Source organism: Aegilops tauschii, chromosome 3, assembly GCF_002575655.3.
Source record: "Aegilops tauschii subsp. strangulata cultivar AL8/78 chromosome 3, Aet v6.0, whole genome shotgun sequence".
NCBI lineage: Eukaryota > Viridiplantae > Streptophyta > Magnoliopsida > Poales > Poaceae > Aegilops > Aegilops tauschii.
In genome coordinates, this window is record NC_053037.3 from 535,752,877 (window position 1) to 535,775,894 (window position 23,018).

The window sequence follows — 23,018 nt, forward strand, 5'->3', positions numbered from 1 at the left end:
AATCCCAGTCTCGAGTTGTGCCAACCCAACAGACACTTTCGGAGATACCTGTAGTGCACCTTTATAGTCACCCAGTTACGTTGTGACGTTTGATACACCCAAAGCACTCCTACGGTATCCGGGAGTTGCACAATCTCATGGTCTAAGGAAATGATACTTGACATTAGAAAAGCTCTAGCAAACGAACTACACGATCTTGTGCTATGCTTAGGATTGGGTCTTGTCCATCTCATCATTCTCCTAATGATGTGACCCCGTTATCAACGACATCCAATGTCCATGGTCGGGAAACCACAACCTTATATTGATCTCTATGTATTCACACATGTACTACGGTTTCCGGTTAATACAATTATAACATGAACAATAGACAATTATCATGAACGAGGAAATATAATAATAACCATTTTATTATTGCCTATAGGGCATATTTCAACACTAGGATTTTTCCAATTGCTTTATATCATAGCAAAAAAAGAGTTAAAAAATATTTGTAAAAGCAAATTCTTTACAGTTCCACTATTGGCCCACCCAGACTCAATGAGCTGGATGCGCTACTGATTCTACTACGCTCAGAAAGATAAAAATGGTTACAACTATTCCTTTTAAATTAGTGCTAGAGATTATTCCCCACATAAAAATTAATATAAAGCACCCTTAAAACATGATATGGACTACTACTATCCTTCGAATTGCTGGCTACTGGAGACCTACAACAATAGCCTCAAGATAAGACATGTCGCCACACAGCCGGGCCGGTGTGAGCGGTCACATTGCTTGATTTCAAAATAGAAACCCTGCATATCCGATTATCCATGGACGCGCGCATGGGATGGAGCAGGAAACCGGATCTGATGCCCCCTAAGATCGAAAACAACCCGGCCACAGGACACAGGTCCACATGAGCCACGACAAGAACCCTTGATAGCTCGGGAAGGAAAAGACGGGTCGTCGAGCCAGTCATATGATAGACCGAGGCACTGTGATGCATGTGCATCCCCAGGATGAGGTACCTGACGTCCAACATTTCTTTCGGCTCGATCGATCACAAACGCCCAAAGGCCGGAGAGAGCATGGGCCGTGGCCATACGTAACTGCCAGCTGTACCCCGCTCATGCAGCACGCACGTCGCCGTTGACGCGGTCCAACGACGAAGAAGAAGTAGAAGAAAACAAGAACCCCACCGAGCGTCGGTCGGTCCCGTACCCGCTGCCATCAAGTGCCGCCGAGGGAGGGAGGAAGCCGACGGTTACCAGCCCACACACACACACTGACACTGAAATCACTCCACGCAATTGAAAGCGAGATACTCCATGGTGCGGTTTCGATCGCGAGGCGACACGTTACTACGAGGATGCGTGGTGGCCTCCCCCTCCCGTCCCGCACCCCACCTACTCATGCGCGCCGCATGAGGATATATTTTTATTTATTTATTTTTGACGTATGCTGCATATCCATGCACGCATCCAGCCATCCATCCTGATCCTAGCGACGCCAGCGACGGCACCGAAATGAATGAATGACTGAGATTGGCACCGCCTAAAAAGCCGAAGCGCTCTGTGCTTGCTTTCTGGCGAGATTACGTAGGCGCAGGCAGCCCTCCTTAAATTCTGAGATACAACGTCGCTTGCCCCTGTGTCCCGCGGGCCGTTTTCCGCTTGAGAGTTGAGGCTTGAGACAGAGACATGGCTGCGGAGGTGGAGATGGGGGCAGGCGGGGCGCTGCTGGAGGGGGGCGCCGGCGGCAGGAGGGGCGGCAGGAGGAGGCAGCCGCTGGGGTGGAGGTGCATGCCCTTCATCATAGGTACGTACGCTTGAACGCTTCACAAGCTCGGTTCTACACTTCTACGGGATAGATTTCGTCCATTCCCGTGCCCATCTCTCCGTCTCTCACTCTGCTTTGGTTTCATCTTCTTTCCGATCTGTGCTCTTGCTTTGCTTTTGTGCGCGTGAGTGTTTTTGTTTTGTTACTGGGACAAAATTACAAGAGGAGTGCATCAAAGGCTGGCCAGTGGCCAGCCTCTACCTCGGCCTGCCGTCGTACAGTCCAGGCGCGCATCCGTAGCTACCTCGGCCGGTCGTACAGTGCAGGCTTGCCGGCCGGCCGAGCTAGCAAGCTCATCATGGTGGCCTTGAACAATTTCCAAAAACAAAAACAAAAAACTACGAGCAACTAATTCTGGCTTTCCCCGCAAAGGAAAAAATGAGTTGAACAATTAGTTCTAGTAACAGTTTGATTGATATAGGGAAGATCAAGGATTAGATCTGCTCGTGCCGCGTTGAATGGTCGGTCATATGTTTCCATGGCACACAAAAAAGATGAATGGCATTTAGGGATAGATTGGCAAATCTTAAACATTTATGAGCTTAAAGATTGTGAGGCTTTGCTACCACAATTATCACACATTCAATGCAGTAGACAGAAGTGTATCATGGTCTTCTGATTAGCTAGTTAGTTTGATTTATATGTTAGGATCTTTTTTATTCGCACAATGTTATGGACCACAACGACAGAATTGTGAACTTCTACTGTAATAAAGCAGAGTCATTTTGTAATTTCCAGAACACCGCACAAACTATTTAGTCACCATACTAGGTAAGAGATGTGACTGACACTTCCATTCTACGCAGCAACCGAGACGTTTGAGAAGGTGGGGTCAGTTGGCGTGGCAGCAAATCTCACGGTCTATCTTGTCAAGCGCTACAACATTGGGCGGCTCGCGGCAGCAAACATCACCAACATTTTCTACGGTACGCTCAACTTTGCGCCGTTACTAGGCGCCTTCATCTCCGACGCCTACTTGGGAAGGTTCAGAACCCTGGCCTACGGATCCTTCTTTAGCCTCCTGGTATGTCCGTGGCTCTTTTATTCGTCTTGTTTCGCCTGCTTGTATTGACAAAAGGAAATGTGAGATAAGTTGTCATTGACAAAATAAGTCTAACGAACGAATGAAATAGACAGCATTATGCTTTTAAAAAAAACAGCATTATTGATTGATTAATATGAGAAATAGCATGTGCAACGAACCACGGGCAATGGCGAACATTTTATCTGCTTATTACCGCAACAAAACTTGATGTCTCGGCAAATGACATTTATTTACCGGGTTAGCTGTTCTAAGGAATTACTGTCACGAACTAGAAAAATGTGAACTATGCTGAATTTCCTACAATATGTTCGCAGATGTCAGCAACTAATAGATTTTGCATTGCTCACAGTCTAATATGCGTATTTATTTGCTATGAAAACAGGGGATGCTGGGATTGACTTTGTCTGCATCAGTTCCAGCTCTCAAACCACCAGGCTGCAGTCAGACAGCCCAATTAGGTGGGCACTGCGACAGTCCATCAACACTCCAGCTGAGCGTGCTATACATATCTCTAGCGTTTCTAACCATCGGCGGTGGAGCAATCCGACCATGCAGCTTGCCCTTTGGAGTAGACCAATTCGATATGACTGATGAAAAAAGCCGAAAGGGCCTGAATAGCTATTATAACTGGTATTATGGCACAACTACTGCTGCCCTGGTGTTCTCCATGACTATTCTCATCTACATCCAGAATAGCATCAGCTGGCCAATAGGATTTGGCATTCCCACATTCTTCATGCTTATGTCAATCATCATTTTATTCATGGGCACTAGACTTTATGTCCATGTGCCACCAGAAGGAAGCATCTTCACTGGAATTGCCCAAGTTTTAGTGGCATCATTTAAAAAGAGAAGACTCAAGCTTCCGCATCCTGACAATATAAATCAACAAGAGTTGCTGCTCTTCAGTCCTCCGATAGGTGGCCACCGTATTTTCAGATTGCCACTTACTTCCCAGTTCAGGTAAAATAAAAAAACTAGCCACGATGGAAGTGTCACAACACAGACAAGAAATACGATTTGATAGCGTCCCATTCCCAAAAGTATCATGTTTTTTTCCAAGAAAACTATTCCAATTAGCTTGCAAAAGTGTTCTATAGGCTTAACATCCATGTAACTTGCTAAAACATGCAGAAATTCATGTGTTGGTAAATGTCCATTTTTCTGCAAGTAAAGTGAGCAAAACAACCTGCACTCCTCGACAAAGTGAAATAAAAAGATAAAGAACATGCTAGCCAGATCAAACAAAGATACTAATCATTTCAAACAATTATGTGCTAGATGCTAATGTATATCCACCTTTTATTGTCATTTGTACTCAGGTGTCTGAACAAAGGTGCGATTGTAAGGGATGGTGATATAAATGATGACGGTTCTGCAAGAAACTCATGGGAGCTTTGCAGTATCCAGCAGATAGAAGAGGTTAAATGTTTGTTAAGAATTGTGCCTATCTGTATATCTGGCATCATATGCTTCGTCGCGTTGGCTCAACAATTCACATATATAATCTTGCAAACATTAACAATGGACTGTCACCTTGGAACACATTTTGAAATCCCTGCAGGCTCTGTTATATCCATATCCTTAATCGCCCTAACTGCATTCCTGCCGATTTATGGCCGAATATTGGTACCTATAGCTAGAAGATTCACCGGAGTGGAAAGTGGAATTACACTTCTTCAGAGACAGGGTATAGGATTGGTGATTTCTCCCATTTCAATGGTGGTAGCAGGGCTTGTTGAACACAAAAGGAGAAACTCAGCATTGTCTAATGGAGGAAAATCACCTATGTCAGTCATGTGGCTTGCCCCCCAATTAATCTTAATGGGTATTGCTGAGGCCTTCAATGCAGTTGGACAAATAGAATTCTATAATAAGCAGTTTCCAGAGCAGATGCTAACCCTAGCAGGATCCCTCTTTTTCGTTACGTTAGCTGGAGCAAACTACTTGAGTACTGCTCTGGCAAACATTACAAGGAAAGTGACTACCAGAGATGGCCACACAAGCTGGTTGACAGATGACATTAATCTTGGCAAGCTTGATTATTACTTCTATTTCATTGCCCTCATAGGAGTACTGAACCTTTTCTACTTCCTTATATGCTCACACTACTATCAATATAAATCCATGTCACTCCATGCTGAAGAGTCCATCAAAGTACACACCAAGGAAGAGGCAGAAGCAGAGGCCGACGCCAATACTGCACCTAAAAAATAAGTATTGTGAGGGAAATTTGTCCTGCAGAGAGTATATACTTGGAAATTTGTCAACAGACTTTCCTTTCGCAATATGGCACAGGACTTTATTATCTTCTTAATGTGATGAAGAACTAATGTAGCGTAGTTTAGCCAGGATGTATGACTGTTATCCAAAGAGCATCAATGAAGAGCTAAAAGGTCTATTGTATTCCAATTTGATGAAGTGTGAGTTTCTGGAACATAATGACGCCAGCGATATTTTTGTGGAACTTAATTAAGTCAGTAGTGTGTCTGCAGCAAGTACACACAGGCCGTACTTGCTAGTACAGCCTTTCGTGCATATAATACTTACTTACGAAGCCTTTTATCCCAAACAAGTTGGGGTAGGCTAGATATGAAACCCTTTCGCGAGGACTTCCCAGGAGGTCACCCATCCTAGTACTACTCTCGCCCAAATGGGTTTCATACCCAAAAGACTGGCTAGTTTTTACGTTGGCTCGCCAAGCCTATCACAACCCTTAGATATGAAACCATTTCACGAGGACTTCCCAGGAGGTCACCCATCCTAGTACTACTCTCGCTCAAATGGGTTTCATACCTATGGGACTGGCTAGTTTTTACGTTGGCTCGCCAAGCCTATCACAACCCTCCTCCTTTACCCGGGCTTGGGACCGGCTATGCCTAGAAGACATAGGCGGAGTTCCTTCGTGCATATAATATTTATTTATTTTTAAATGCATTCAAATAATGTTTAGATTATTTACGGATCATTTGAGGATTGGACTAGGGCTCCCAAAACTAATGGCAACTAAGCAGTTACTCCCTCCGTTCCAAATTACTCGTCGTGCTTTTAGTTCAAATTTGAACTAAAACCACGACGAGTAATTTGGAACGGAGGGAGTAGATTAAACCAATCACGCCCTTGTGGACTGTGCCTCCACTAATAGGTGTTCAACATGTGAAGAAACTAACAAGTTAAATAACCTTTTCGTTATACTTTCAGGTGAAGTTCAAACATCCCCGCAAAAAAAAAAAGGTGAAGTTCAAACAGTACGGACATAGGGTCATCCTTCAATGAAACTGTCTCAAACAACTGTTTCAAAAAAAAAACCTTAGATTTGTTTTATCTGAATTTGGATAGAATGTTAAGGATATGCACAATAGCATATTCAAACGAGTATAGAAATCAAATCCCAGCAATGTTTCTGTATATGAGTTTACAGTAGCCAAAAAAGATCATATTTTAGGGAACGGATATGACAAAAATTTACCCACCGTGGGAAGTCGTGGAACAATAACTGGACCACCACGAACTTTGTCAAGAGCAAAACTTATTCGTAATGCCCGCCCCAGCATTACCTGTAGAATTAAAAAAAATCCAGGTCATTTGTTTGATCCTTCTATGAATTGAATATCTAGCAATAGCAGTTTGTAAGGCAACTCTCTTCATAAAGAACCTTTCCATCCATAGCGTCCTTGGCACACTTAGCCTCATAATTATTTGAGAACTGGACAAAACCAAAGCCTCTTGACCTTCCAGAGTTTTTGTCATACATTATTCTCACTGCAACACAAAATAGTATCCATATAACTTCACTGTATTAAGATAAGTTTAACACATGTAAAAACAGCATTAAGTATTAATTTTCTGGGATGAATAGAACAAATGATACTGAAGTTCCATTATGGCCACAAAATCTAATACCAGGCAAACAATGATATAACTCAGTCAGCTAGTTCCACAGTATATGCACATTGACATGTTATCACTCAGAGTATGCCCCTGTGTTAGGTCAATCAATAACCACATGCCACGGACAAACTTGCTCAAAATAGAAATGATGGACACTGACAGAAACCCATGCGCATGAACCAGACTACATGCAGGTACAGAGTAATGTACACTTGTGGGGGGCCACTGCAGACTAGCTATCTATGACATAAAACTAATAAAGTATATGGCTACCTCTTAGAGTCTTAGTATCAACACATCAGAAGTATAGGATCTGTCGGTACTGCAAGAGCAATATGCATGAATTATATCGCCTTTTAGGAAGAAAGGGCGCAACTAGATTCATGAACACCCAATTCAGAAGTAATAACTCAAAATCAGCTGATACATAGGGACTGCCAAAAGAAATTGCAAGTAGTAGCAGAAATACTTGGATCCAGTTAACCTGATCAATGGATGCAGATATAAAAATATGAATTATCAAATATTTCAAGCAAATCCAACTTATGTATTTTTGAATTGTCTAGGAGCTAATTGTTTGTTCATGAATTACATAATGAAGTGCAGCCAACCATCTTACTCAAAAGTAATTAGATACTACGCACAGCACACAGCTGGTAGTTGCAGCTTCCTCTACCAACATATATATTACTGTGAATGTACATTGTTGTCTTGTTGATGTTGCTGCTATTCACTCTCCTTTTCTTTGGAGTTGTTGCAATCAGCACACGTGTTTTCAGGACCAGCTCCAGAGTGATTGATACAGATGCCAATCAAGCCAACTAGAGGTTAGTAAGATTGGGACTCCAAGTTCTAACCAGATATATTCCAACCCATATGTAAAGGAAAATGTCCATAAACAAAAGAAAGTAATGAAAATTTGAGGTGTGCTTAACAACTCTTCTAAGTGGTCAGAATACCGTCTGACGAACTCCACATTCATGTGTCAAAAGGCTGAGCCGACTGTTAATCACAAGACTTAAGACCCAATGGCCAAGGGTCCGAGGCAATCCACTATTGCACCTGAGCCTTTTGAAACCTAATGCTGATGCTCATCCATTGTTCACACTTCACAGTAGACTAACCATTTGACAAAGTAAAATTCAAACATTAATGCCCAAAATAGATTCCAATAGCTTGAGACTGGTGGTCCTTGTGTGATATATCCTTGCCCTTCCCAGGGAAGTACTCTTCAGCTACCTTGTGATGGATCATGGATGGCATGGCCTAAATTGAACTAAGCCCCAGAGTTTTCTTTGCGATCTGTTTTGTATAACAGGATCTGACAGATTCAGCAGCACTGAATTTCCCAAGTGATGCATAAGTGTTAGAAAGTAACAACACGTGTCCATAATCAAATGATTCCACTGTAAGCACCTTCTCCGCAGCAACATTAGTGAACTTCATGTCACTGTGCAAATGACCCCCTCCCATAAGGGCTTTCCAAGCATTTAGTCCCAATTTATTGTCAGTCAAGCTAGCCACTCCTGCTGCTTCGTCCAAGCGGCCAGCTCTTGCTAACATATCCACTATGCATCCAATGTGCTCCTGACATGGATTTATGCCCTTATCGTTTATCATTCTTCTAAAGATGATCAACCCATCATCCACCAGGCCAGAATGGCTGCATGCTAGCAATGTGTTCAAGTATGTTACACTGTCTCGGCCCTCGCTAGATTTCTCCATCTCATTAAAAAGTGTTATTGCTTCCTCTCCTTGGCCATTTATACCAAAGGATAATATCATAGTATTCCACGAGACAGTGTCTCGACAAATCATCTCATCAAACAATTTTTGGGCTAGAGCCACATATCCACACTTACCATAAACTGCCATAAGGGTGTTAAGAACAGGTCTGTACAAAGACAAACCTGACTTGTAGCTATACCCATGAAGCTGAACACACAGATCAAACTTAGCAATCACATAACAGGCGAGCAATAAGGTGACTAACGTTACATAATCAATCGCAAACAAGCCTCCATGCCTCATCTTAGCAAAGAGATCCAATCCTTCTAGCACATCTCCATTTTCTACACACGCCGCCACCATTGCAGTCCATGAGACCAAGCTCTTATCCCTTCTTCCATCAAACAACTTCCTTGCAGAGCTTAAATCCTTACATTTGGAATACATTGTGATTAATGAATTCACTACAGGAAGCTCTCTACTAAACCCACGGATCACAATCTGGTTATGAACCAACTTTCCTCTGCTTCCATCACCCATAAGTGCACAAGCTTGCACCAAACCAACCATTGATACCATGTCAGGGACTATACCATTTGACCTCATCTTGACAAACATACATATAACCTCACCAGCATGCCCTTTTTCAAGAAGGAAACCCATCATCATCGTCCAACTAACAACATTGTTGACAGGAACCTTCCTGAAAATCTCTCTTCCAATCTCAAGGCTAACAAAACTCAAGTACATGCCCAGTATCGAGTTTGTCACTGATACATCCAAATCAAGCCCCATCTTAACTGCGTAAGCATGTGCAGTCCCACACAGTCCAACATCACCACAACCAGCACAAGCTTGAGCAGTGCTTATCATAGTCACAACATTATCAATTGGCCCCAACGAATGAAGCAACCTTTTAAACACCAGCACTGCCTCCTCGAACAAATCATTGTGCACTAACCCGGAGATCATCGCATTCCAGGTAACTATACCTGGATCCCTCATTTCACCAAACAAAGCACGTGCCTTGATGGGGCAGCCGCATTTCGCATATGAATCAAGCAACGCGGTTCGGACAAAAGGATTGGAGTCCAACCGAAGCTTGACAACCCACCCATGGATGCACTCGGTGAGCACGGCGTCACCCAGCCCGGCCGCAGCGAGCGATGCACTGACCAAGGTGAACGAGTTTGGGCACACTCCTGCCCTCACCATGCCGACAAACAGCCCAACGGCCTCATCGAACGACCCGGCCCTCGCATTCCGGTAGATTGCCGCCGAGAAGGCAACCACGTCCCTAACAGGCATTCTGTCGAACAGTTCGCGAGGCTGGGCGGAACCAGGTCGTCCAGGACCTGGGAGCCGTTTCGTCGAGCACCTACCACGCGCACCATCTGAACCCGCCCAGCACCCAGCACGCGAGAGGTTATATTGCTACCGACCAAATGAGAAATGGCTTTGGTTTGCATGTGGATTGGTCTTTACCTTCGGTGACGGTGCCGAAGGAGGAGAAGGCGTCCGTCAGCGACCGCTCGTCCGCGGACCACGAGAGCCCTGCCCATGCTCGCAAGCAAACGAGGCAAACTGAGGTGAGAGCCAGGGAATGATTGGGGAAGAAGTAAACGGGGGCAGGAGGGTGGAGTGGTACCGGCGACGAAGAGCTTGTGCTTGTTGGAGGCCGGCTGTGGCGGTGGGGCGGGATGGGGAGGGGGCGGCTCGTGGGGCGGAGGGGCGACGGCGGAGAGAGAGCGGCGCAGGTGATGGTGGAGAGGTGCGAGGCGCAGGCGCGAGAGCAGTTCCGGGAGCGCCATGCCGGCGGGGCCGGTGACGGGCTGACGGCTGGCCAACAGAACAGAGACGAGCGCGGGGTAGAATTCCACAAGCAAGGCTGCAGGGGTATATCGGGGGGACTTGAGTTGCCGAGTTGGGTGGTTTTTTTTTTTTTTTTTTTTTGCCTTGACCAGTTGGGTTTAAGAACAGGTTTTAGCACCACCATCATGATGTCATAGTGCTTACTAATGCTCTTTTCTGATTTTAATTTTCATGGGTTCTCTCTAGATGTGATTTTAGTGGTTTTAATTTTGTCACAAAAATGTATGATAAGCGTATTTTTTGCTCGCCGCGAATAGGAGGTTTGGTTTCAAAATTTGTGTATTATTTGTTCATAGGTTGCCTGAAAATTAAATCTCAAACACTTTTATAAAACATGTACTTATGTTAACATCAACCATTACCAGCATGGTCTTATGTTCATATATACACCGTTTGTCCAGAAGCATAAGGTGCATATGCTTTCCAAACTTTATCTTTGATCCAGAATTTATTCAATAATAAGTGGACTACATGATACATAATGAAAAAAGTATACAAATTGGATTTGTATTAAGAAGTATTTTTCGGTGGTATCAAACTTATCTAGGAAAACCATAGACTGATCGTTCATCAAAAGCAAATCTTAGAGACATATGCGCCTTATATTTCAAAGGAGATGGAGTATAATTTGCATACCTTCAATTTCGAGGAGGGCTCCTCAACCGCCATAGTCGACTAGGTCTCTTTGTAGCCCTAGGCCTCGTCCCCTTTATAAGGCGAGGTCAGACTAGTTGATAGGCAACCTTAACTCATAGTAGGTTCACCCTAATACGTCATAAACGTATCTAGAATTTTTAATTGTTGTCTATTGTTATTATATCAATTTTGTATAGTTTTGTCACCAATTTATTATTATTATTATTATTATTATTGCTATTAACTAGTGTCCAGTGTTAGTTAATGTTTTTGCTTGTTTTTTGGACTTTCAGCAAAATCCATTTTACGGGGCTAAAAAAGGGAGGGGGGATGCAAAAAAATCACATTATGAAGCTTCCATGGAGCATCGAAGCCAGCTAGGGGGGCCCCTGTGGGCCCCACACAACCAGGCCATGTGCCCGGGGGTGACCGAGTGGGCCCCATAGGAGGCCTCTCCACTGCCTCTTTTTTCTGCTGCCTTTATATACTCCCCAAACCCTGAAAATAATTATCAAGGAATTTTTTCACTGTTGCACACCTCTGTTTCACCGCGATTCAGTCTGGAGGCAATTTTCTATACTCTAACGAAATGGGGGTTCAACCAGGTGGACATCTACATCCCCATGCTGCGACCATGATCATCTGTGAGTAGTCCCTTTGGCCTATGGATCCATAACAATAGCTAGACGGCAATCTCTTCCATGTTCTGCAATCCAATGATCACATGAGCTGCCCTACATGATTGTGTTCCATCTGATGTAATCTTTATTGGTGTGTTTGATGAGGTGGCTTTATGATCAGATCTATATATGATTATGTTTGGATTCTTTTGAGTTCTTTGCTGCATAATTTATAGAAACATATGCTCTTCAATCTATTAGTTTTGCATTGGTCATGTTCATATGAATGATCTTCAAAAAAGAGTTATATATGTTAGCTGGGTTTAACCTTGCAAATAATCTACCGCAATAATGTAAAGTGAAAAAGGCTTGCATCGTGCGGCTACCAATAAGGATAAAAAGTTAGTTGCGTAGTTGTCCTTCGAACGCGGGGTGAAGATAATATACTATCTCCATCGCGACATCATACTTATTGCAATACTCGGTTTTACTTAATACTCTCAGATGCACCCTATATAGCGATCTTGAGGTGGAGTATTAACTATAGATACAGTTGGATAAGGTTTATGGATATTTGAACATGGTACCTATACGCAATAATGCCATGTATATGTGGGGGTACGTTGTACGTTACTCTAGCACCAAATAAAATTCTGTACCACACAACCAAGAACATACTGCTGGAGATAGGTCACAGGTACAGATTATACCGCTAGATGCGCAGTCACTATAAAGGGAGTAGAGTTGGTGCTGTGTGTAACCAATCAGAGTCGCCTCCTCCTCGCAGAGTCGATCTCCCGCAAACGGTTCCCTGCGGATCCCTCGAACAGTTCATCCAAACACTGCAGATGTGATGCCTCCATGGTATCCACATGTATGGGGAGTAGCATCGGGCGGCGGGCTGCTAAGTCCGGTCGCGCGACATATGGGCGTGGGGAGTGATGGCGACGACTGTGGTGGGAGGAAAATGATCAACGCTAAAAGGTGCACCCATTCCCCTTTATATAGACCTCCAAGGTGGGCTCAACACTTGAGACCTACTAGGAGTCCACACTCATTTTCCACTTGGATCCAATCTGGATGGGCTGCTGCCCCTTAAGTGTGTGACCCTATAGGTTTGTGTACACATGGACACGACCCGAGTCGATAGGTGGTAGCGCCTCCTAGAGGAATTTGGCAACTCCCATGCATGCATAAATTCATTTGATGAACCTCGACAATGTGTCACGCGCAACATTTATTTTGCCTCATGATATATGTTGTCGAGCTCAAAGTGAGTACTTGTCACCCTTATGGTATTTCAACCTCTCTTCACGAAACCATGATACGGATTTTCTAAATGGGTTAACTCTTAACCCAAGTCGACCATGCTTCTAAATCTGATCACTCGAGAGGGCCCAGAGAATATCTCTTTGTATCGGAGGGGTAAATCCCATCTTGTTCAACCATGTTTCGTGACATGTCTCACGACTCACCTGAAAGCTATCTTTAGAGCATCTCCAATAGATGATGTGAATTTGGAGATGTAAAACAGGATTTACATCTCCAAAAGATGCATTTTACATCTCCAAAAAAAGAGGCAACTCCAACAGATGATGTACATTGGAGATGTAAAAGAGCAACTCCAATAGACAATGCAAATGAAGATGTAAAAAGAGACAGGAGGAACACCAGCGGCTGAGCGATGAGAGCCGGGAGGAGTGCCGACAGAACGAGCGGCGGCATGTAGCGATCTGACCTCAGGCGGTCAAATCTCTGTGCATAAGTGTCATCCCTGGATCGGTAATGCTGACACACACAGTACTCGAAAGATTTATAACAGAGTGCAATCACACACTTATTACATCGAATGTCTCAAAAGAGAACTTATTACAATAAATATGGCTTAAGGCCATCTAAATAAAATAATAGCGAAAGGCTTGGAAGATAAAGTGAGTCCATCAACTCCAACGGCATAGCTGAGTGCACGACAACGACCTAGCGCACCTTACTCTTCGTCTGAAAAGTCTGCAACATGATATGTTGCAGCCCGGAAACGGGTCAGCACATGGAATATGCTGGCAATATAACACAATAGAGCAAATGAACAGATAAATGCTATCACTATATGCATATATGGCTGGTGGAGGCTCTATGGTTAAAATGTTTTGCGAAAGGCCAATTTTTTCCTACAACAAAGGAATATACTTTATTTAACTATCATGGTGGTTGAAACATTGAGAAGGTTCCTCCAACTCAATCCCAATTAAAAGTAATTAACATCCCAGCAAATTAATTTAGAGTGATGAGATCAAATCAATAATTCAAGTACCAGATACTCAAGATGTCCATAACCGGGGACACGGCTAACCATGATTAGTTTGTACACTCTGCAGAGGTTTGCGCACTTTTCCCCACAAGACTCGATCTCCTCCGTTAGATTTCATGCACTACATGGTGTTTGAGAAACGGATGACCGAGACATAGTCTTTTAGAAGCATTAACTATAACCCTGGGTAGACAGTACCAACCTACATCCCCTACATCTGCTAGCCTACCACTTGAAGAGGTCATGCAACATACTCAACTATGCTAGAGCCCATAATAGCTTGTGGCTGCACACGAAAGTTTCTAGCATGAATAATCTTATGATCCCTTTGAGCCTGGGTGGCGAACCATAGGATGATCACACGGGTACTTCGGGATATCCTAGGACAACACTGGATTCTCCAGGTGCCCGCAACCAATCCACCCAGATGTGTATTTAAGTAGCCACCTTAAGTTAACCATTAATTAACAATCTCACATCTATCATGGATACACTCAAACCCAATCCACGTCTACGAGCATAGCATGGCAATATAAGCATAACGTAGAAGTAACTCCCAAGGGTTTGATAATAAAACAGGTAATAGGTTCTACCTCATCATCTACTTCCCAATACCCACAAGTTAATCACATCCTAATCATGCAGTGTTTGAGGATTATAACTAATGCATAAAAACTGGGTATGAAAAGAGTATGATCAATGTGTTACTTGCCTTGCTGACGATCCGCAAACCCTAGAGACTCGTAGTATAGCACGCTTCGCACTCCGGGAATTCTATCGCAAACAAACAATAGCATACATAAGCACTCCAGCATAGATGCAAGGGTAAAACTCAAATAAGAAGATCAAATCTGAAAGTTCAACTGAAGAGATTCGATCTGCAAAAAGAATCAATCGAATCGGAGCTACGGAACTGAAACGGTCAAAAGAACTTCGAATTCAAATCTGCTTGAAACCAAATTTTAAATTGTTAAAATCATGTTCAAGTTGATTAAACAGAAAGAGGGGCTCAAGACGAAGATTTTGGCGTTGGTTTCATTGAATTTGAACGAACGGTTAAAAAGTTGCGAGGGTTTGAAGATCAGGGGCTAATCTGCGGTTAAAAAAATCGCGGATAGGTCCCTGGCCGGAAAAATATAATAAAAAGAAAAAGACTACGACGCGAACGTTCGTTAACAGAGATGAACGGGTGGATTCGTTCGTTAAAATGAACAAACGAATGCAAACGGAACTAAACCGAGAAAAGCCGAACCGGAAAAAAAACCGAATCTAGGGTTTTTAAGAAAAACCGGTGGTTTTTACCTAAAACCGAAAAAAGACCGGTGGCGATGGGATTCCGGCGGGGCGAGGCGGCGGGGCTGCGCGGGACGGCGAGGCAAGGCGCGGCGATGGGCGGCGCGGGGCCGCGTGGCGCTGCGGCGGTGGGCGGGATGGCGATGTGGGGCGGGGCGGCGGCTTTTAAAGGGGGCGAGGGGGAGGGGTGGCTTGGGGAGGGGGCAAGATGGCGGCGGTGTCCGAGGTGGCGACGACGGCGTGCGGGAGCCGGACTCCGGCTCGGGTCGGGGCCGACGCGGCGCTGGGCCAGCTGGGCTTCGGCCTAGTCGGTCCGAAGATTTTTTTTAAATAATTCCGCCGAAATAAAAATCCTAAAGAAATATAAAAAATTCTAAAAATGCCAAAAACAATTTTCACCGTCTAAATAAAATATTTAGAACAAGGTGAACATCTTCTTGGCCTAAAAATGCAATTTTGAAAAAATGCATATTTTTCTAATTCAAATAAAATAGCAATAAAATCCAAATAAAATAATTTATTTGATTCTAACATTTTTACTCCAATATTTCTTTTGTGTTGGAGAAGTCATATTATCTCCTCTCATATATTTTTTAATATGAAATATTTTGGAGAGAAAAATGATTAAAACCAAAATGATCCTCTTTTCAATAGTTGAGAAAATTCAAATATGAAAAATACATGAAATCCCCAACTCTCTCCGTGGGTCCTTGAGTTGCTTAGAATTTTTAGGATCACAACCGAAAAGCAAATAAAATATGAGATGCATATGATGACCTATGTATAACATTCCAAATTGAAAATTTGGGATGTTACAAACCTACCCCCTTAAGATGAATCTCGTCCTCGAGATTCGGGTTGGCTAGAAAATAGGTGTGGGTGGTCTTTCCGTAGATCATCCTCTCGTTCCCAGGTGGCTTCATCCTCGGTATGGTGGCTCCACTGAACTTTGCAAAACTTGATAACTTTGCTGCGTGTAACTCGGCTGGCAAACTCGAGAATCTTGACTGGTTTCTCCTCGTAGGTCAGATCACTATCCAACTGAATTACTTCTAGGGGCACTGTATCTCTCAGAGGAATATCGGCCATCTCAGCATGGCACTTCTTCAACTGGGAAATGTGGAACACGTCATGAACTCCTGACAGTCCTTCCGGTAACTCCAACTTGTAGGCTACTTCTCCCATACGTTCCAAAACTCGGTATGGTCCTACAAATCTCGGGGCTAACTTTCCCTTAACTCCAAAGCATTTAACTCCTCGCAGTGGTGATACACGAAGATATGCCCTGTCTCTGATTTCATAGACTACCTCCTTGCGCTTGGTATCGGCATAACTCTTCTGCCTGGACTGAGCTACCTTCAGTCTATCGCGAATCAACTTAACCTTCTCTTCGGACTCTTTAATCAAATTTGGTCCAAACAACTGACGGTCTCCAACTTCATCCCACATCAACGGTGTTCTGCACCTCCTTCCATACAAAGCTTCGAAAGGTGCCATCTTCAAACTGGCCTGGTAGCTGTTATTGTATGAGAACTCCGCGTAAGGCAAATTGTCATCCCAACTAGATCAATAATCTAGCGCACAATCTCTCAACATGTCCTCTAGAATCTGATTGACTCTCTCGGTCTGTCCATCTGTCTGCGGATGAAAAGCTGTACTAAACTCTAGCCTGGTACCCAAAGTCTAGTGCATAAACTTTGAAGTAAAATGTGTTCCTCTATCTGATACGATGGTCCTCGGAACTCCGTGCAGACATACGATCCTGGTCATATATATCTTGGCCAACTTCGCACTTGTATAGGTGGTCTTCACTGGGATAAAGTGAGCCACTTTGGTCAAATGATCCACTACTACCCAGATAGAATCATATCCCGATCGGGTCCTGGGTAACCCGGTGATAAAATCCATGCCAAGCTTATCCCACTTCCATTCGGGTATCGACATAGGCTGCAGTAGTCCTGCTGGCTTCTGATGTTCTGCCTTTACTCTCTGACATACATCACATACGGCTACATACTCGGCAATATCCTTCCTCATTCCTGTCCACCAGAAATGCTCCTTCAAATCCAAATACATCTTGGTGTTTCCCGGGTGTATCGAGTATGGCGAGTCATGAGCTTCCTGAAGTATCAACTTCCTGATCTTTGCATTATTGGGTACATAAACTCGGTCCTCAAACCACAAGGTGTCGTGCTCATCCTCACGAAAACTGATGTCTACTACTCAACCTTCTTCTTGTAGACGTTGTTGGCCCTCCAAGTGCAGATGTTTGTAGGACAGTAGCAAATTTCCCTCAAGTGGATGACCTAAGGTTTATCAATCCGTGGAAGGTGTAGGATGAAGATGGTCTCTCTCAAACAACCCTGCAACCAAATAACAAAGAGTCTCTTGTGTCCCCAACACACCCAATACAATGATAAATTGTATAGGTGCACTAGTTCGGCGAAGAGATGGTGATACAAGTGCAATATGGATGGTAGATATAGGTTTTTGTAATATGAAAATATAAAAATAGCAAGGTAACTAATGATAAAAGTGAGCACAAACGGTATTGCAATGATAGGAAACAAGGCCTAGGGTTCATACTTTCACTAGTGCAAGTTCTCTCAACAATAATAACATAATTGGATCATATAACTATCCCTCAACATGCAACAAAGAGTCACTCCAAAGTCACTAATAGTGGAGAACAAACGAAGAGATTATTGTAGGGTACGAAACCACCTCAAAGTTATTCTTTCTGATCAATCTATCATAGAGTTTATACTAGAATAACACCTTAAGACACAAAACAACCAAAACCCTAATGTCACCTAGATACTCCAATGTCACCTCAAGTATCCGTGGGTATGATTATACGATATGCATCACACAATCTCAGATTCATCTATTCAACCAACACAAAGAACTTCAAAGAGTGCCCCAAAGTTTCTACCGGAGAGTCAAGACGAAAACGTGTGCCAACCCCTATGCATAGGTTCATGGGCGGAACCCGCAAGTTGATCACCAGAACATACATCAAGTGGATCACGTGATATCCATTGTCACCACAGATAAGCACGGCAAGACATACATCAAGTGTTCTCAAATCCTTAAAGACTCAATCCGATAAGATAACTTCAAATGGAAAACTCAATCCATTACAAGAGAGTGGAGGGGGTGAAACATCATAAGATCCAACTATAATAGCAAAGCTCGCGATACATCAAGATCGTACCACCTCAAGAACACGAGAGAGAGAGAGATCAAACACATAGCTACTGGTACATACTGTTGGGGAACGTAGCAATAATTCAAAATTTTCCTACGTGTCACCAAGATCAATCTAGGAGATGCTAGCAACGAGAGAGAGGGAGTGCATCTTCATACCCTTGAAGATCGCTAAGCGGAAGCGTTACAAGAACGTGGTTGATGGAGTCGTACTCGCGGCGATTCAAATCGCGGAAGATCCGATCCAAGCGCCGAACGGACGGCGCCTCCGCGTTCAACACACGTACAGCCCGGGGACGTCTCCTCCTTCTTGATCCAGCAAGGGGAGAGGAGAAGTTGAGGGAAAGCTCCGGCAGCACGACGGCGTGGTGGTGGTGCAGCTCGTGGTTCTCCGGCAGGGCTTCGCCAAGCACTATGGAGGAGGAGGAGGTGTTGGAGGAGGAGAGGGCTGCGCCAGGGGAGGGGGTGCGGCTGCCCTCTCTCTCCCTCACTATATATAGGGGGAAGGGGGGTGGAGGAGGCGCCCTAGGGTTCCCTAGGGGAGGGGTGGAGGCCACAGGGGAAACCCTAGATGGGTTTGGGCGCCCCCACCCCTAGGAAACTTGCCCCCCAAGCCGGGAGGGGCGGCTGCCCTAGGGGAGGCGCCCCCAACTCTCCAGGTTATGTGAGAGGGGTTGGGAGGGGCGCACAGCCCCTTAGTGGGCTGGTGTGCCCCCTCCCCTTGGCCCATAAGGCCCCCCAATGCTTGCTGGGGGCTCCGAAACACCTTTCGGTCACGTTGGTCGTGACCCGGTACTCCCAGAACAATTCCGGACTCCAATACCCTTCGTCCAATATACCGATCTTCACCTCCGAACCATTCCGGAGCTCCTCGTGACGTCTAGGATCTCATCCGGGACTCTGAACAACCTTCGGTAACCACATACTATTTCCCATAACAACTCTAGCGTCACTGAACCTTAAGTGTGTAGACCCTACGGGTTCGGGAACCATGCAGACATGACCGAGACACCTCTCCGGCCAATAACCAATAGCGGGATCTGGATACCCATATTAGCTCCCACATGTTCCACGATGATCTCATCGGATGAACCACGATGTCGGGGATTCAATCAATCCCGTAGTCAATTCCCTTTGTCCATCGGTATGTTACTTGCCCGAGATTCGATCGTCGGTATCCCCATACCTCGTTCAATCTCGTTACCGGCAAGTCTCTTTACTCGTTCCGTAACGCATGATACCGTGGCTAACTCCTTAGTCACATTGAGCTCATTATGATGATGCATTACCGAGTGGGCCTAGAGATACCTCTTCATCATACGGAGTGACAAATCCCAGTCTCGATTCATGCCAAACCAACAGATACTTTCGGAGATACCTGTAGTGCACCTTTATAGCCACCCAGTTACGTTGTGACGTTTGATACACCCAAAGCATTCCTACGGTATCCGGGAGTTGCACAATCTCATGGTCTAAGGAAATGATACTTGACATTAGAAAAGCTCTAGCAAACGAACTACACGATCTTGTGCTATGCTTAGGATTGGGTCTTGTCCATCACATCATTCTCCTAATGATGTGATCCTGTTATCAACGACATCTAATGTCCATGGTTAGGAAACCATAACCATCTATTGATCAACGAGCTAGTCAACTAGAGGCTTACTAGGGACATGTTGTGGTCTATGTATTCACACATGTATTACGGTTTCCGGTTAACACAATTATAGCATGAACAATAGACAATTATCATGAACAAGGAAATATAATAATAACCATTTTATTATTGCCTCTAGGGCATATTTCCAACAGTCTCCCACTTGCACTAGAGTCAATAATCTAGTTCACATCACCATGTGATTAACACTCATAGTTCACATCGCCATGTGACTAATACCCAAAGAGTTTACTAGTGTCAATAATCTAGTTAACATCACCATGTGATTAACACTCAGTGAGTTCTTGGGTTTGATCATGTTATGCTTACGAGAGAGGTTTTAGTCAACGGGTCTGCAACATTCAGATCCGTGTGTTCTTCGCAAATCTCCGTTCCATATTGTAGATGTTGCTACTATGCTCCACTTGGAGCTATTCCAAATGGTTTCCCCACTATACATATCCGGTTTGCTACTCAGAGTCATCCGGATAGGTGTTAAAGCTTGCATCGACGTAACCCTTTACACCGAACTCTTCATCACCTCCATAATCGAGAAACATTTCCTTATTCCTAAGGACAATTTTGACCACTGTACAATGATCCACTCCTGGATCACTCTTATAGCCCCTTGCCAGACACGTGGCAAGGCACATCTCGGTACACAGCATGGCATATCGTATAGAGCCTATGGCTAAGGCATAGGGGACGACTTTCGTCCTTTCTCTTTCTTCTGCCGTGGTCGAGCTTCAAGTCTTAACTTCACACCTTACAACTCAGGCAAGAAATCCTTCTTTGACTGATCCATCTTGAACTCCTTCAAGATCATGTCAAGGTATGTGCTCTATGAAAGTCTTATCAGGCGTCTTGATCTATCTCTATAGATCTTGATACCCAACATGTAAGCAATTTTACATAGGTCTTCCTTTGAAAAACTCCATTCAAACAACCCTTTATGCTTTCCAGAAATTCTACATCATTTCCGATCAACAATATGTCATCCATATATAACTATCAGAAATGTTGTAGTGCTCCCACTCACTTTCTTGTAAATACAAGTTTCTTGCAAACTTTGTGTAAACCCAAAAAGCTTTGATCACCTCATCAAAGCGTATGATCCAACTCCGAGATGCTTGCTCCAATCCATAGAAGGACCGCTGGAGTTTGCATACCTTTTAGCTTCCTTAGGATTGACAAAACCTTCTGGTTGTATCACATACAGCCTTTCCTCATGGAAACCGTCAAGGAAACTTTGTTTTGACATCCATCTGCCTGATTTCGTAAATGAAAATGCAGCAACTGCTAACATAATTCTAACATACTTTAGCATCGCTATGATTGAGAAAGTCTCATCACAGTCAACTCCTTGAACTTGTCGGAAACTTCTTTGAGACAAGTCGAGCTTCATAAATGGTGACATTACCATTAGCGTCTGTCTTCTTCTTAAAGATCCATTTATTCTCAATGGCTTGCCGATCAGCGGTCAAGTCCACCAAAGTCCATACTTTGTTCTCATACATGGATCCTATCTCGAATTTCATGGCTTCCAGCCATTTGTTGGAATCTAGGCCCACCATCGCTTCTCCATAGCTCATAGGTTCATCATTGTCCAACAACATGACATTTAAGACAGGGTTACCACTCAGAAGTTGTACACACCCTTGTCGACCTATGAGGTTCGATAGTAACTTGATCTGAAGCTCCATGATCATCATCATTAGCTTTCTCTTCAACCGAGGTAGGTGCCACAGAAACATTTTTCTGTGTTGCGCTACTCTCTGGTTGAAGTAAAGGTTCAACAACCTCATCAAGTTCTATCTTCCTCCCACTCAATTCTTTCGAGAGAAACTCTTTCTCGAGAAAGGACCTGTTCCTAGCGACAAACACTTTGCCCTCAGATCTGAGATAGAAGGTATACCCAATCGTCTTGTTTGGGTATTCTATGAAGACACAATTTTCCGTTTTGGGTTCGAGCTTTTCTGGCCGAAGCCTATCGACATAAGCATCGTAGCCCCAAACCTTAAGAAACAACAACTTAGGTTTCTTGCCAAACCATAGTTCATACGATGTCGTCTCCACGAACTTAGATGGTTCCCTATGTAAAGTGAATGTAATTGTCTCTAATGCATAACCCCAAAATGATAGCGGTAGATCAGTAAGAGACATCATAGATCGCACCATATCCAATAGGGTGTGACTAAGACGCTCGGACACACCATTACGCTATGGTGTTCCAGGTGGCGTCAACTATGAAACGATTCCACCTTGTCTTTAGTGATTGCCAAACTCATAACTTAGATACTCTCCCCTTGATCAGATCATAGGAACTTGATCTTCTTGTTATGATGATTCTCAACTTCACTCTGAAATTGCTTGAACTTTTCAAACGTTTCAGACTTATGCTTCATTAAGTAAATATACCCATATCTACTCAATTCATTGGTGAAGGTGAGAAAATAACGATATCCACCGCACGCCTCAACACTCATCGGACCGCACACATCAGCATGTATGATTTCCAACAAGTCATTTTCCCGTTCCATTGTTCCAAAGAACAGGGTTTTAGTCATCGTGCCTATGAGGCATGGTTCGCATGTGTCACGTGATTCAAAATCAAGTGACTCCAAAAGTCCATTAGCATGGAGGTTCTTCATGCGCTTTACACCAATATGACCTAAGCGGCAGTGCCACAAGAAAGTGGTACTATCATTATCAACTCTACATATTTTGGCATCAATGTTATGAACATGTGTAACACTACGACCGAGATTCAATAAACCATTCACATTGGGTGCATGACCATAGAAGGTATTATTCATGTAAACAGAATAACCATTATTCTCTGTCTTAAATGAATAATTGTATTGCAATAAACATGATCTAATCATGTTCATGCTCAACGCAGACACCAATGCAAACAACATTTATCTGGGTTCA

The 23,018-nt window shown here is 43.8% G+C and overlaps 2 protein-coding genes across 6 annotated transcripts; one reads left to right on the forward strand and one right to left on the reverse strand.

Annotated features, from left to right (window-relative positions):
* Positions 1–1,643: 1,643 nt before the first annotated feature.
* Positions 1,644–11,841, forward strand: LOC109739160 (protein NRT1/ PTR FAMILY 2.13-like). Of its 3 annotated transcripts, none has more exons than XM_045235102.2 (5): positions 1,644–1,803; positions 2,631–2,848; positions 3,252–3,832; positions 4,192–4,291; positions 11,290–11,841. In XM_045235102.2, the coding sequence occupies exons 1-5, from the start codon at positions 1,686–1,688 to the stop codon at positions 11,440–11,442; spliced, it is 1,170 nt and encodes a 389-aa protein (XP_045091037.1). In that variant the 5' UTR covers positions 1,644–1,685; the 3' UTR covers positions 11,443–11,841. The 3 variants fall into 3 exon arrangements, with proteins under 3 accessions (XP_045091037.1, XP_045091038.1, XP_020153837.1); XM_045235103.2 differs by lacking the exon at positions 11,290–11,841 and adding an exon at positions 4,434–4,597 and having other exon boundaries at positions 1,646–1,803; XM_020298248.4 differs by lacking the exon at positions 11,290–11,841 and having other exon boundaries at positions 1,647–1,803; positions 4,192–5,341.
* On the reverse strand, positions 2,456–10,404 carry LOC109739159 (glycine-rich RNA-binding protein 4, mitochondrial). 3 transcript variants are annotated; one of them, XR_006672479.2, is made up of 6 exons: positions 10,137–10,404; positions 9,974–10,042; positions 7,380–9,882; positions 6,525–6,631; positions 6,343–6,426; positions 2,456–2,883 (listed from the first exon to the last, which is right to left on the reverse strand). XR_006672479.2 is itself a non-coding variant. In XM_040404625.3 (5 exons), the coding sequence occupies exons 1-5, from the start codon at positions 10,297–10,299 to the stop codon at positions 2,866–2,868; spliced, it is 444 nt and encodes a 147-aa protein (XP_040260559.1). In that variant the 5' UTR covers positions 10,300–10,383; the 3' UTR covers positions 2,456–2,865. The 3 variants fall into 3 exon arrangements, 2 of the variants coding, with proteins under 2 accessions (XP_040260559.1, XP_020153836.1); XM_040404625.3 differs by lacking the exon at positions 7,380–9,882 and having other exon boundaries at positions 2,456–2,886; positions 10,137–10,383; XM_020298247.4 differs by lacking the exon at positions 7,380–9,882 and having other exon boundaries at positions 10,137–10,381.
* Positions 11,842–23,018: the final 11,177 nt, after the last annotated feature.

Coding starts and splice junctions, on each gene's coding strand:
- LOC109739160 (XM_020298248.4), top strand. CDS start 1,686: ATGGCTGCGGAGGTGGAGATGGGGGCAGGCGGGGCGCTGCTGGAGGGG. Junction 1,804..2,630: donor GTGCATGCCCTTCATCATAG/GTACGTACGCTT, acceptor CATTCTACGCAG/CAACCGAGACGTTTGAGAAG. Junction 2,849..3,251: donor GATCCTTCTTTAGCCTCCTG/GTATGTCCGTGG, acceptor CTATGAAAACAG/GGGATGCTGGGATTGACTTT.
- LOC109739159 (XM_040404625.3), bottom strand. CDS start 10,299: ATGGCGCTCCCGGAACTGCTCTCGCGCCTGCGCCTCGCACCTCTCCAC. Junction 6,632..9,973: donor CTTCGGCACCGTCACCGAAG/GTAAAGACCAAT, acceptor TTTGTGTTGCAG/TGAGAATAATGTATGACAAA. Junction 2,887..6,342: donor TTGTTCCACGACTTCCCACG/GTGGGTAAATTT, acceptor TGTCAATACAAG/CAGGCGAAACAAGACGAATA.